This window comes from Durio zibethinus, chromosome 7 (assembly GCF_047325235.1).
Source record: "Durio zibethinus cultivar Kanyao isolate XHJ-2024 chromosome 7, ASM4732523v1, whole genome shotgun sequence".
Lineage (NCBI taxonomy): Eukaryota > Viridiplantae > Streptophyta > Magnoliopsida > Malvales > Malvaceae > Durio > Durio zibethinus.
Window position 1 is genome coordinate 26,352,760 of NC_143168.1, and position 14,214 is coordinate 26,366,973.

General features: G+C 29.4%; 1 protein-coding gene and 1 pseudogene across 2 annotated transcripts; one reads left to right on the top strand and one right to left on the bottom strand.

The window, feature by feature from the left end:
- The first annotated feature begins 7,519 nt into the window (after positions 1–7,519).
- Positions 7,520–9,221, top strand: LOC111277899 (ornithine decarboxylase pseudogene; annotated as a pseudogene).
- A 1,660-nt stretch (positions 9,222–10,881) lies between these two features.
- On the bottom strand, positions 10,882–14,160 carry LOC111277900 (uncharacterized). 2 transcript variants are annotated; one of them, XM_089764035.1, is made up of 3 exons: positions 13,740–14,160; positions 13,413–13,516; positions 10,882–13,315 (listed from the first exon to the last, which is right to left on the bottom strand). In XM_089764035.1, the coding sequence occupies exon 3, from the start codon at positions 13,215–13,217 to the stop codon at positions 12,315–12,317; it is 903 nt and encodes a 300-aa protein (XP_089620161.1). In that variant the 5' UTR covers positions 13,218–13,315; positions 13,413–13,516; positions 13,740–14,160; the 3' UTR covers positions 10,882–12,314. The 2 variants fall into 2 exon arrangements, with proteins under 2 accessions (XP_089620161.1, XP_089620160.1); XM_089764034.1 differs by having other exon boundaries at positions 13,413–13,526.
- Between the last annotated feature and the right edge of the window lie 54 nt (positions 14,161–14,214).

A 14,214-nucleotide genomic window follows, 5' to 3' on the forward strand; every position in this document is an offset into this window, starting at 1 on the left:
TCTGTTGTTAGATGTAACATTTTTATTATGTGACTTCTAATTAAAGTCTTATAATTCTTATTATCATTGTTAAGGGAATGACAATGAGTTCTTTTAGTATCGTTACATTAACCCTTTCATGTGATAGGCGTAATGAAGCTATATAGATTGAGAAATGAATCTAAATTATTATATTTGACCTTTTCATATGCTAGACATTATTTATACTTGATAGCTTGAAAGGGCATCAAAACAAAAGAGTTTGTATTTTTTTAATTTGAAAATTGAGTGTACAAAATGTAATGATCTGTAGGTTTATCTTTGAATTTCATGTTGTAATTAGCCTTTTGTAGTTATCTGCCAATATGGGTGGATGTCGCCTTTTCTTTTATGATTGATTTATTTGTTATTTTTTTCTTTACAAAATTTGAAAAAATTACAGTGATTATAAAATAATGAATAATAAGGTTTTGAATTTCTGAAATAATGTGACTATCAAATTAGAATAAGTTAATTTCGATGGGGAAAAATATCTTAGTTTGCAAAATGCAAATGATTTACTCTGGGTGATTGAATTTGGGTGTTCAAATTAGTGGGAATGACTGAAAACTCCATCGGACATGGTTTTTTCTACCATTATTTTGGTTTGCCACAATACAAATTTCCCATACCTTTCATTTTGTCGCTATAACACCAACAAATTATGTCATTTTCTTCTTTTCCAATAATCAAATAAATTTTCAAAGTCAACAAAATGGTTTGGCAATTGGAAGGCTGATGGATGTTGCTACTTGTTAGTGATGGACTTAAAGGCTACTACTTAAAACTTCGTATTTGACAAGAATTTTCCTAGAAAAGCCAAGTGGTCCACAAGTACCATACATATGCACAATCACAACAACTTAAAAACAATGTTCGATGTGATAGGTACAACACATACGCCTAACTTCCATGTGTTTTAAATGCTTAAATGCTTAAGTTTTAACTTTTTCAATGTTTTGGTGTTTTTATTTTCAAGTTTTATTTTTAAGTGGTTCACAAGTACCATACATATGCACAATCATAATAACTTAAACACAATGTCCAACATGATAGGTACAACACATAGGCCCAATTTTCATGTCTTTTAAATGCTTAAGTTTTAATTTTTTCAATGTTTTGATATTTTTATTTTCAAGTTTTTTAGCTCCGATGGGACAAATTCTTGATAGGCTTAAAGCTTTTGGTAAATTTGAGGTAGATCAAAAAGATTTTTTAAAATCTTAAATTTTAATGAATTTGAATTATTATTTTATTTAATGAAATATGAATAAGTTGACAACAAATATAAATGTTGAATCTTATTGTATTTTTATTTTTTATTTTCATTTGCGTAGGATAATCATGATTTATAGTAATGGAAAATGTACTTTAAAAAAAAATTGTATTTGTTTGCTTGAGTGCTATGTAGGAATTTGTTTGTATGTGTACATATTAAATGTTATGTTATTTTGTTTTTATGAATTGCTTTCTTTAAAATATTCTCTCTTTGTAGATTATACTTTTTGATAAGATTATTGTTGAAGAATCAATAGAAAGTCACATTTTCGATTAATTAGTTCAAATATGGTTCTATGATTTACATTATGATATTATTGATATATTGGTTGTAATTGATAGTATTGATGTCTTTTTCATTTTTTTTAAATGTGAATTATATTCAAACTATGTTGAAATGTTACTAGTGATGCAAAAAAAGAAAAAAAAATGTGTGGGTGAGATTCATAAATTTGCAAATATGTCATCTTGAAAGTAGTAAATACAGTGGTTGCATTTATGTTGAAATTTTTTATATCTTTCTTCTACCAATTGATGTTTTATTCTAATTTTTTTTTATTTTGAAGGTAGAGTTTAACTTATGACCAATTGTGTTATTGAAAATAAATTCCTCATTCTTTCTCCTTTTATTAAAGGATTTAATGATTTGTGGAGAGAATTAAGTAGAAGATAGAAAGACATCTTTGTGCAAATTATTGATAGATTTACTTTTTGATATTAAATTCATGCAATTCATATTGTTTGGCTTCCTTAATTGGTTTAAGAGTTCTTTTTCATTAAATTACTTATTTTATTTAATTTTGTATATTCCTATTGATCAATTTGTGATATACTGTTTAATTATACATTATTCATTCTATGAGCCCATAGCAGGTATCATGCAAGTTAACATAATGTTCGTTTGGTTTCAACGGCACTAATGATGCGGTACAATTGAATTTACTATATTGTTGTAATTTCTTTTTCAATCACAATTACAATAATTTTTATTATTGTTTTCAATCTCACTACAATAAATCTCATCACTCATCCAAATTGAACCTTAAAAAATTAATAAATAGTGATTCAAATTCGCAATTCCAATATCGTAAAGGGGAGATTATGATCTTGTAATGCATTATAGCCCTTCTACGTAAAATATAATACATGATAGGAATTTATTTAACTTGTGCATGCACAGACTCCCAACCATGGTCCTATAGCATTCTAAAGTGACACTTGCATGACATATTTGCAACCCAAATAAAATAAATAAATAAAAGAATTTATGTCGGATAAGCAAAATTAGAATGGTTTTAGTTGTTTGGTGTATAAGAATCTAGTTGTTGCCTGTGATTTTAATTTGGTTTACGGAAAATTAAAGGATTGATAATGTTTATCTTAAACAAAAAAAATATATTTTTTTTTTTAAATTGTGGGTCAAGCTGAATAATTCAAAATAAGATCTATGATCCAACCCATTTATTATTACCTCAAAGGTATTATACAAACTGAAATGGAACGAGCAATAAAATATCTTTTTATATCTGTTGGTGTTGAGCTTCGAGTTGAGGGTCAAGATCCTAAATTCACAAGAAAACAAAAGAGTAGTTAAAAATAAAAACATTAAGTATTTTTTATATTTGCACTCTACCGCTTAAGTCAAAGTTAGCTAGAAGATGTCGAAAATAAGGGAAAATAGGAAAATAGAAAAATAAACGAGAAAGTTAGAATGAATATATAGTTTCTGATGACTCTATCTATGGGTGAAAAATGAGCTGTCTGTAAGATATGATAGTAACATAATTGAACTGACATAACATTATACATGTTAAATCAATCCAAAAATTAAAAATATTTTTGACCATCCGTTTGATAATATCTAATAAGAGACAAAACCAGTTTGCCCACTGGACTTAAAAATACTCCTTAGAATATCATTTGATACAAATGAAAGACCAATATCGCCAACATTAAACGATATTCTTTGTGTTCCTAAAGTCTATAAAAATCTTATTTCTGTTTATTTCCATCTTTTTTTTTTTTTTCCATATTTTCAATTTGCAAACGAAAAAGCCACTTACCCACGGTCTGAATAAAGATGGAATTTATGAGCTACAAGCAACTGAACCACTTCTCAAACCACCAGCTTTAGCACTTGTTGGAACCAAAACCAGTTCTTCAAAATGGCATCAGAGGCTTGGCCATCCATCTTGTCAAGCGTTGAAATTTTTTAATTCAGCATTTTGCCTTACCTTGTTATTCTTCTGTTTCAAATTATAGCTTGTGTAATTCTTGTGATTGCTGCAATAAAATTCACAAGCTGCCTTTTTCTAGTTCAACTTAATTTAACTAGGAATAAACCTTTGGATCTTTCGGTCACTGTTGATCTTGGGGACCTGCCAGAGTTACTTGATCAGGTGATGGTTTTCTAACAGGAACGGATCTACAGTGGGGGAAGCAGATCTACAGTGGGGGCAGTTGCTTCCCCCACTGTAGATCCACTAAGACACTGAGATCCCTAAGATTTTGTTATAAAATTCGTTAGAAAATTTTAATTCTTTTATAGTTTATCCTGAAAAAGAAAAGAAATAAAATATATATGACATCTTTATAAATATTAGAAAGAATGAAAATATAATTGCAATAAAAATAAATTATTTTACAAAAATAAGCTCATTTATAAACATAAATAAAATAAACTTTTATGAATAATTGTTTTTCAAGGACCATCATTCCATTTAAAAAACAGTCAAAGTTAACTAGAAAACAACATGACAAAGGAAAACTAAAAAAACAAAAAAACAAATTAAGGAGTGAACCATTTTTTTCTGACTATATTCAAGTAAGTACTTTTTTGTATTTTTTGTATTATTTGTTAATGTGATAAAATATTTATTTACAATTTAAAATTTTTCATGTTGATAAAATAATTTGATTTAGGGTATAATTTATATTTTATTTATATTTATATTAAATGTGGATTAAGATTAAATAATATCATAATTTTTTGAAGTTGATCAATAAAGTAATTTAATTTTTATGAAGTTGTTTTTCATATATAAAATTATTTTATTTAATTAAAATTTAAAACATATGTAATAAAATATGCTTATTGGTTTTGTTTGCATAATTATATTTTAATATATCTTTTTATTTCTTGAAAGTTATAAAAAAAATAAACTGTCTAATTTAATTAGTTGTGTAGTTACATCTTAAGGAAGCTAATTTTGAAAGAATTCTTCAAAAACCAATATCAGTGGCATACATATTTTATAAAAAAAGTTTGTATTGAATTCCATTTAGATAATTGCCTTTTGGATTCAAAGTTATAAAAAAAAAATATTTAGACTATTATCCTAATGAGAAAGATAATGTTCGAAGAGTTTATTTTTGCGTTATAAAATTCATAAAAAATTATTATAATTATTATATAATTTTTTATGCATTTGAATTAATTTATATTTATATAAGTTTTTATATTTAATATTACTTATATTAGTTTATCCCCACTTAATATAAATTTTAAATTCGTCTTGTTTTCGATATATATAACCTTGGTTGATCATTTTACTATGTATATTTGGTTGCTTCTTATGAAACTTAAATTTGATGCTTATTTGCTATTTCCTAAATTCAAAAAGCTAGCTGAAAATTATTTCAAAACCACTATTATTTTCATTTATTTAATGATCTTAAAATGAATAAAAAAATAAACAAAAATTAATTTAAAAAAAAAGTAAAATTGTGTGAACAAATTATGACGTCAAATAGTTTTGATAAATTATATATTTATTTAATGATCAATTATATTAAATATGCATAAAATATAAAATTTTTGTTACCTTTGAATTTTTCTATTAAATATAAAAAAAAACATATATCCCTTAAATCTTAACCAATTGGTAATCCTTTTGTAATAGTAACAATTTCTCCTTTCGCCAAAAAAAGTTACTTCCTCGACACAATTAATGGTAAATCAATCACGGGTGAAGAATAAAAATTTGTCAAAAAAAAAACATAATATTATAACAATTATAATAGTAAACTAATTGTTATAGTACATATGGTCCCGATAGCATTGATTTCTCCTGACAATTATTTATTACACATGTTCTATTTTCTCATTTTGCACGTGCCTTGTAGTTCATCAGCTCAGGTACTACCAAAAAGCTAAGGTACTTTTTCAGTCTCTTTGTACAATTCTTTTACTCTCTTTCGGACAATAATTTTTTTCACGTGCTTTGTAGTACCTCAACTTAGCTACCACAAATATGCTACCTTTCGTATTTGCATGCATTCACCGACCACGTACCGGAAATGTTGGAAGCTTAGAATTCGATATTATTTATTTTAATTTAAAAATTTTATAATTTTTTTTTAAAAAAAATATTTTTTAAGTTTGAATTTAAGTTTAAATTTATATATTATAATAAATTTTTAAAATATTTTAATATAAAATTAAAATGTCAAAAATATTTTTATTAAATTTTGACGTCTTTATCAAGTTACGCACACAAAATCAAATCACACCAAACATTAAAATTTTTGAAGTGACTCATATCATATAACACTATTAATTCTTGTAAAATTTTAAATGTAGCTCACATGATGTAACAATTAATTTTTATTTAACTGATAATTATTCTGATAATATTTATGAAAATTTATACTTAACCTGCAATGAATTATTTTTTTTATCTAAAAATTTTATGATTTTATTTCATAAAAAATGTATCATAAGCTTATATTTATATTTTTACATATATATTATTTTTTTTTCAATTTTTTTTTCATGTATGATTGCAGCACCACAAGAAATCTAACAAATTTTTAGAAAATTTTATACATCTCAAATTTGTTTGAAACTTTTTAAATTTTATGAAGTTTAAGAACAAAATTTTAATGATAGTGTATTTAATATTAAAATTTAAAATTTTTATAAACTTGAACTGTCAAGATTTTTAATATCAAAAAGTAAATAAAAAATATAAAATAATTTTAAAATATAAAAGTAAAAATTTTAGGTATTAAAAAAATAATATTAATACACTAAAAAAAATGAACAAAAAAATCAAACAGAGAAAGCATCTTTGTCTAGCAGTTGAGTAAGTTACATTACACAAATATTAATTTTTTTAAATTTATAATTTTTTAAATTTTAAAATTAATGAATTAAAATATTTTAAAATTAAATTTAAAAACTATTAATCTTGGAAACCTGTACTTTGATATAAATTAAGACCAAACTTCTAAAATATTTTTTAAGATATTTTTTCAAATCAAACATCACTTAAAAAAATATAGTATTTATTTAGCACAAAAAATAATACAACTTAAAAACATGTACAATAACTTTGAGTAAAAGATCTTGTGATTCAAAATAATTTTCAAGATGGTGCAAAAGTCCTCGAAACTCTCAAATTTAATAAAGATAAGTTATGGGAATGAAAAATAAGAATGAGGATATTTATAATAGCTCATGATATTGGAGCATAATTTATGATAAAAAGAGAATATGAAACTCTTTCCAAATATACAAAGTATATGAAGCAAATACGAAGTGATGCCAAAACCAATTGTATTCTCTGTAGAGTTTTAAACATTTACAACTTTAATTTAGTCACAAAATTTATTCTTTGATTTTACCAAAAAAATATTTTTAACATTTAATTTTGAAATTATTTTTTTGTATTTCAAACTCTTTAATTAAAATTTTATAGTTAGTTCGTCAAATGCATTTTACAATTCCTTAAATGTATAAAAATTTGAACCACTAATATTAGAGGTTACCTTGGAGTATTCAAAAATCATGAGACATAATGTATTTTTATTAAAGTGTTACCTATCATTTGAACTCTCATTTTTATTTATCTTATTACTAGTTGAGCATTAGCTTTCATAAGATCTTTCTTCAATTTCTTTCTCTTTCTTTTTGTCTCAATGTATTTGATCCAATTAAACTTTTTAATTTTATACTCTTATAAGTTGATTATTTATTTTCACTAACAAAAATTAAATTAAAAATTTGACAGATAGCTTCCGAATTAAACTCTCTGCAAGAATGAAATTTTAAGTTACGCATCCTCATTTACATGACATATGTCAATCGTCCATTAGATGAGGAAAAATCAAGTGTAAACACCAATATCAAAACTCTACCTCCTAAACTTCAAAGTGAGTTATTTCAATGAACAACGTTTTTCATTTTCCATTGTTTATTAAAATTTCGTTTATTGGATTTTATTTTTTTATTAAACATTAATCAAATAGAACATAAATTATCCATTTCTATAAATAGACCCTCCTAACCATTTGGTAACTCACACTCTTTTGGATTATCTTTCTTCCTCTCTTTCAACCGACTAGAATTCATTATCAACTCTCAAAGAGTGTCCAAGCAATGGTGACAGAAAAGAGGTTGGCAACACCCTTATCAAGAGATGAGCTGATCGATTTCATGCAATCAGTCGTTTTGAATGAACAACAACATGAAATGGATCCATTTTACGTGCTTGATTTGGGTGTTGTCAACTCCCTGGTTGACACATGGACTCGTAATCTTCCAATGGTTCAACCATTCTATGCTGTAAAGTGCAATCCCAGCCCCGCTTTCCTCAAAGAAATGGCAGCTCTGGGCACTGGCTTTGATTGTGCAAGCCGTGCTGAGATTGAGACCATTTTGTCTCTAGGGGTTTCACCTGATCGGATCGTTTTTGCGAACACATGCAAACCCGAGTCTCACATCAAGTATGCTGCTAAAGTTGGTGTTAACTTAACTACTTTCGATTCCAAGTGTGAGCTCGAAAAGATTAAAAAATGGCATCCGAAATGCGCCCTGTTGATCCGAATCAAAATCCCGGAAACTAGTGGTGCGACACTTCAATTCGGTTCCAAATTCGGTGCACTCCCTGAGGAAATCGTTTCTCTTCTCCAAGCCGCTCAAGCTGCACATCTCAAAGTTGTGGGTGTCTCATTCCATATTGGTAGCAGAGCCATTAACTTCCTTGCATTTGAAGATGCCATAGCTGCAGCTAAGACAACATTTGAAGCAGCAGCCCAACTTGGCCTGCCTAAAATGCATATCCTGGACATTGGCGGAGGCTTCACATCAGGTCCAAAGTTTATTGAAGCAGCCTCAGCAGTGAAAGTTGCTCTACAAAAATATTTCCCTAATGAGCCTGCTGGCTTCACAATTATAGCAGAACCTGGTCGTTTCTTCGCAAAAACGCCGTTCACATTAGCTACAAGCGTTATAGGGAAGCGAGTTAGGGATGGCATCAAAGAGTATTGGATCAATGATGGGATCTGGGGGTCTATGAGCTTTTTGAAATATGACCATGATGATGTGATTTGCTCTCCTCTAGCCAACTGTGGCAGCAACAAAACCACCACATTCAAAGGGCTTAAGACATATGATTCCAAAGTTTTTGGACCGACATGTGATCCTCAAGATATGGTTTTGGAAGGTTACCAGCTGCCAGAACTGGGCGTGAACGACTGGCTGATCTTTCATAACATCGGTGCATATAGCTCTTCTTGTGGGAATGATTTCAATGGGTTCAAAACCTCAGCCATTCCAACTTATCCAGCCATATCTGATAAAAAATAATCCCCTAAAAGTGGTTGGGCATTGCTAGCTCCTCTATAGTGTCACATTAATTAGCTCTCAAGTCTACTGCAATAAGTGATTATGATTTGCTTTCTGAGAAGAGGTTTTTGTCCTCTTTCTCTTACGAAAGTTTAGGACTGCTTCATTATCTATGGCTACCTGAAATAAAAATACTATGGGTTTCTACTTTGTTTTGACAAAAAATGGAAGCTAATTGGATTAAGGTAATAAATGTTTGAATTTTTTTTAATAAAATGATTACATAATATGATTTGACTAAAAAAATATAAATTGATGTATAATAACAATTTCATATCATCTTTGTTCATTCTTTAAGTAAAAAACTTGATTAGATTAATGTCGAGCCAATGATATGAATTAACCTTCAACCTTTTACTTAAGCCCATCCCCGTTTAACTCATAATTGTTGATTTTTTATGGAAAAAGTAAATCTTGGATTAACCGTCCTTGAACATCATTGGGAAAACATGTTCATTAAAAAAAAAAAAAGCAAAATTATGATCAAAATCTAAAGATGATTGTTTCATAGATAGGCAATATAGCAATTTTCAACTGAATTTAAAATTGAATTTATTTAGTTCATACAGTTTCTTTTAAAAGATAACATTTATCAAGTCTGAAATTTGAATCTTGATATAAGCCATTCCAACTTATCTTGCCAAATCTGATAAAAAATAATCCCCTTAAAGTGGTTGGGCTTTGCTAGCTCTTTTATATATAGTATCACATTAATTAGTTCTCATGTCTGCTGCGGTAAGTGATCATGATTTGCTTCTGAGAAGAGGTTTTTGTCCCTTTTCTCTTATGGAAGTTTAGGACTGCTTCATTATCTATGGCTTTCTGAATTAAAAATATTATGTGGTACTATTTGTTATCACAAAAATGGAAGTTAATTGGATTAAGATAACAAATGGTTGATTTTTTTTATAAACTTGTTTATAAAAAAAATAAAGCAAAATTATGATCAAAACCAAAAGATTATTGATTCATATCAATATCAATGGTTACTGAGTCACTTGAATCGCCCATTAGTCGCTTGTTTTTCCACTCAGTTTCAAGAAATTCAACGAAATTCAATGAGTAAACTGAGTTGGAATCCCGAGTCTTAGCTTTCTTCCTCCTTCTTTGGCCGTGTCTAGTGTAAAAAATTTCATTTGTCGGATATGGCTAAATGACGGAAACGCCCTCAATTTGGCGCTGAAATTACACCATCAGCTTTGTTGAGTAGTGGAATGACTCTTTTGCCATCGGTTCTTGTGTTGTTATTTGGGGCAAGTGATCGGTCATCTGTGTAATTTAGGGGGAAGAGCGAGGCAACTAGCGAACGTGGTAAAACGGCGCCGCTTGAAGGTCTTTGTTGTAGTTCCGTTAATGGCGTCAACAGCTGTATGCCACCTGGAAGCCACTAAAAGGATCATTCGAAAGAAACATATCGACAGCGAGCCAGCCCATCATTGGCCATGCATTTTTTTTTTTTTTTATGTATTTAATTAATATCCACATAATCCTTTATTTTTTTCCTTTTTAAAAAAATCAGTATCAAGATAAAATGTCTTAATTTATAAAAATCGTGCATTCAAGATTAATATCATTAAAGATGAATTATTATTGTGATTTAACAAATCTTAACCGTTGAAATTATTAGTACAATTTTACATAATATTATTTAATTTTGATTATCATATTGAATTTACTTTATACATAGTGAAATATTATACTAATAGTATTAATTCAAAAAATAATTTAATATTTTGAATGGATTTTATTTTTCTTTGGAAGAAAAAATTGTAAGTTCTGACAATTAAACTTCAAACTCGTAAGAATAGTTCTTTCAAGTACGAGCCACTCTGGATTGCAACAGCAGCAGCGCCAATAAGATAATTTTTTAATTAAATCGAAGTGCTGAGAAACAATCGAACATTTGATTCACTAATAGATACATGAATTCTTGCTGCTCAGAAGCAGAGTTCGAATCCGTCATTCCCAAATCAAGGAGAGTGAACGAATGATATCATGTCAAGTTAATCAATCTGTAACAAAGAAATTATTCTAGCTTCCACAGATAACAATGGTGATTTTGCAGAACATGGGGAAAGGTAAGTTTCAAAGGTAGCAATAACAAAACTCTACTAGAAAAGTGCCCTCTTTAACACTTTTTAGAAACTCAAATTCTCATCATCAGTTTACAAATATATTTTGCAGTGAGAATATAATGATGACAAGAAGCTGTTAAGAGAAGTCTTTGATGGCAAAAGAAATATTCAGTCTTAACAAAACATTATAATACCTGGCTGATTCTCTAATTTGGATCGATTGACATTACTTAGAAAGTTTTCAGCAAGATACCATCGATCCACACGAAGATTTCAATAAGCCCCATGACTTCTATGCAAGGCAGGCAGGAGATAAGTTGAAAATATCGGAACATGAATATGGCGATAAATGGGCAAAATAGAGCAGGCATACAATGGATATAAATTAGTTATACACTTGTATAACAGGAAAAAAGAAGATTAAGTGAGAAATCAAACGAATTCGTTATTTATGATTTGCAAAGTTCAAAGAATATTCAAAAGTCTAGATGCAACAGAAGGTGCCCTCTCGGCCACTTCGCTAAGGAGTTCAACAGTTTAAACCCTTCATGCTGTGAATATCAGTGCAGATCTTTCCATGACACTTCGCAGTTTAGCAAACAGTGATACTACCAAGGGTGTTTCAATCCATCACAAGAGTGACTTACATGAAACTAAACACCTTTCACAGCTATTACTAGGACATTAGTTGATAGGACACTAGAAAGTTACCACAAAAGCTAGGGAACTTAACATACCAATTCATCAGGGAAAGACAGGCGTCCTTTTTTGGACAAGACCATCCTCTTCCAATAATCTTAAATACTACATCAAAATGCAGTTATCGGTGCATTTTGACAGTTGACCTCAAATATTCCATTTGTTATCCCATAATCTTAAACTAAACCAATTCATGTTGATTTCAGCTGAGTTAACTAAAAAAAGAAAGGCATACTTATAGTTAAACACATACCATGCTTATGCAGTGATGCTTAGAGGAGATTTCAACTCAGCTAGTCGATAACATCTGCTAAACTAACTCAAACAGCAGCTGGAAGATTTGAACAACCATCCATTGAAGAATTTTTTTTTCGTATAACAAAAATTGAGAATAAAACTAATGTATCTAGGATATACAACCGACTAAGAACAAAAAAAGTTTGTCTTTGATCCATTAATAGCTCAAGTTACTCAATGGAGAAAAAACTGAAGGGGCACAAAAGAAACAAATGGACCCATTTTTTATCAAACTAATTAAAATTAATCACAGAGTTGATAAAAATCACAACTCACTAAAAGCTTTTGTTAGCACTTGAGAGTTGAGAAGAATCTCTCTACTCATTCTTCCAAGCATACAAAATCAGTGAAAAGCCAAGATTTTGTGACTTGGAGTCTTGAAATCTCTGCGAGAAAGACCATTGCAATGTATTAGGAGCAGGAATGGATTGGCTAGCCCAGAACTTCTCTTCTGCTCCAAGGAATGTCTTGAACATAAAAACAGCATTTCCAAGTGAAGTTCCAAATAGCCAATTATGCACATCCCAGTAAACTTCTACACCCATTCCATCAACCAAAATGGTATGGTTTCCTCGGAACTTCCACAGTAGCCGTTTCACTTGCATCAAAACCTTTCCATCCACACGAATTATAAGGCAAGCATCGTTCACACCAATTGTGTCACATTCAATTATCAGATCATGAATTTGACCATTATCACAAAACTGTGCCTTGGTAACAAATACCCTCTTGCCAAAAACATGTTCCTTCTTGGCCACAAAAATGGCAGGAGAAGGAACAGGAGTAGACCCAGTCTTCTTATAAGCTTCTTTCCTCATGTCCCCAAGAAGCAAAACCATTTGCTTATTAGCAACAACACCAACATAAAACCCTTCCAAAGGTTCAGGCCCAGATCCAAATTTCGCCGTAGAAAGGTTCCAATATATGTCTATTTTACAAGAATATGCTTCTAAACTCTTAGACCCTTTTCTCTTAGAGAACAACCAGGGCTTTATATCAACCTTACAAAGACACTGATTTGCAGAATCATCAATACCTACACTTAAGCCCTGCCCCATCAAATTCTTGCTCCAAGTAACAGTTATTAAACAAGACCTACCGCGAATTCGACATTGATAGACACAAGTAACCAAATTGTGTGCATTTTTACTTGTATTTGATGATGAAGAATCAGCCACTTGCACTCCATTTTCACCAAAACAAGATGGAAAATCTCTCATTTTTCTAACAAACTAACTGCAATTCCTTAAAATTCAATTCTTTTTTCTCTTTAACTCTTTCCACAAACTCTTTTCTGCCCACCTTTTGCAACCTAAAACTACAGAATTAAAACTGACTTAGACTTCGAAAGACAAAAACAAAGGAGACAGAAGTAACATAAACAAAGAGTAAAGAAGTGAGAGATAGAGCCTTACCTTAAACTGGTCAGTTACAAAACTGTCTCCAAAAACCATCTCAAAACTGCCTCAAAAACCGCTTGTCAAAGCTTGATTTTGATATGGGGTGGTGCATATTTTTTCTGCAAGAAACTGAAAACACCCATCAATAGAAAATTTTTAAAGTTTCAAAATTTAAAGACAAATTGAGAGAGAGTGGAGATCAAGTTCAAGTCAAGCAAAAACTTAAACAAAGAAAGAAGAAGCAGTCAAAAAGCAGTGTTCTTTCACTGCAAATTCTCTGCAATCATTGTCAATGGTACAAATATAAATTACAAAACATTTTTTTAAGAAATAAATTTTTACCTCCAGAAAATGACAGCATGAAAAAAAAAAGGAAGAGAAAGAAAATATGAAGACTTTTAGCAACTGGGTATTGCTGGAAAAGGCTGGTTTATGAAGATTCCTCTTCACTGAGAAAAAAGAAAGTAAAATCAAAAACTAAGCAAAAATATTGAAAGGAGCTGGCTTTGAGGCTGTTTTCAAGTTTCATTGGACTCTGGAGAATATATTTGGAGACTATAAATAAATTGAGTTTTGAGAGAAAAATAAAATAAAGTGGTTCATCTAGTGAGGTCCAGGGAAACAAGAAAATTGCAAGCATGATTTTGTAAATAAATAATAAAAATATGGTTTTGATACTTTGACATAAAGACATGGTTAGCATATTGTGATGGTATAGTTGATTTGATGATTACAATGTTTATGCTTTTTTCATTTTTGCCTTAAGTTTGAAATAGGACTTATACTTTTATTCTCAAACATTTAAAATAAATAGAAT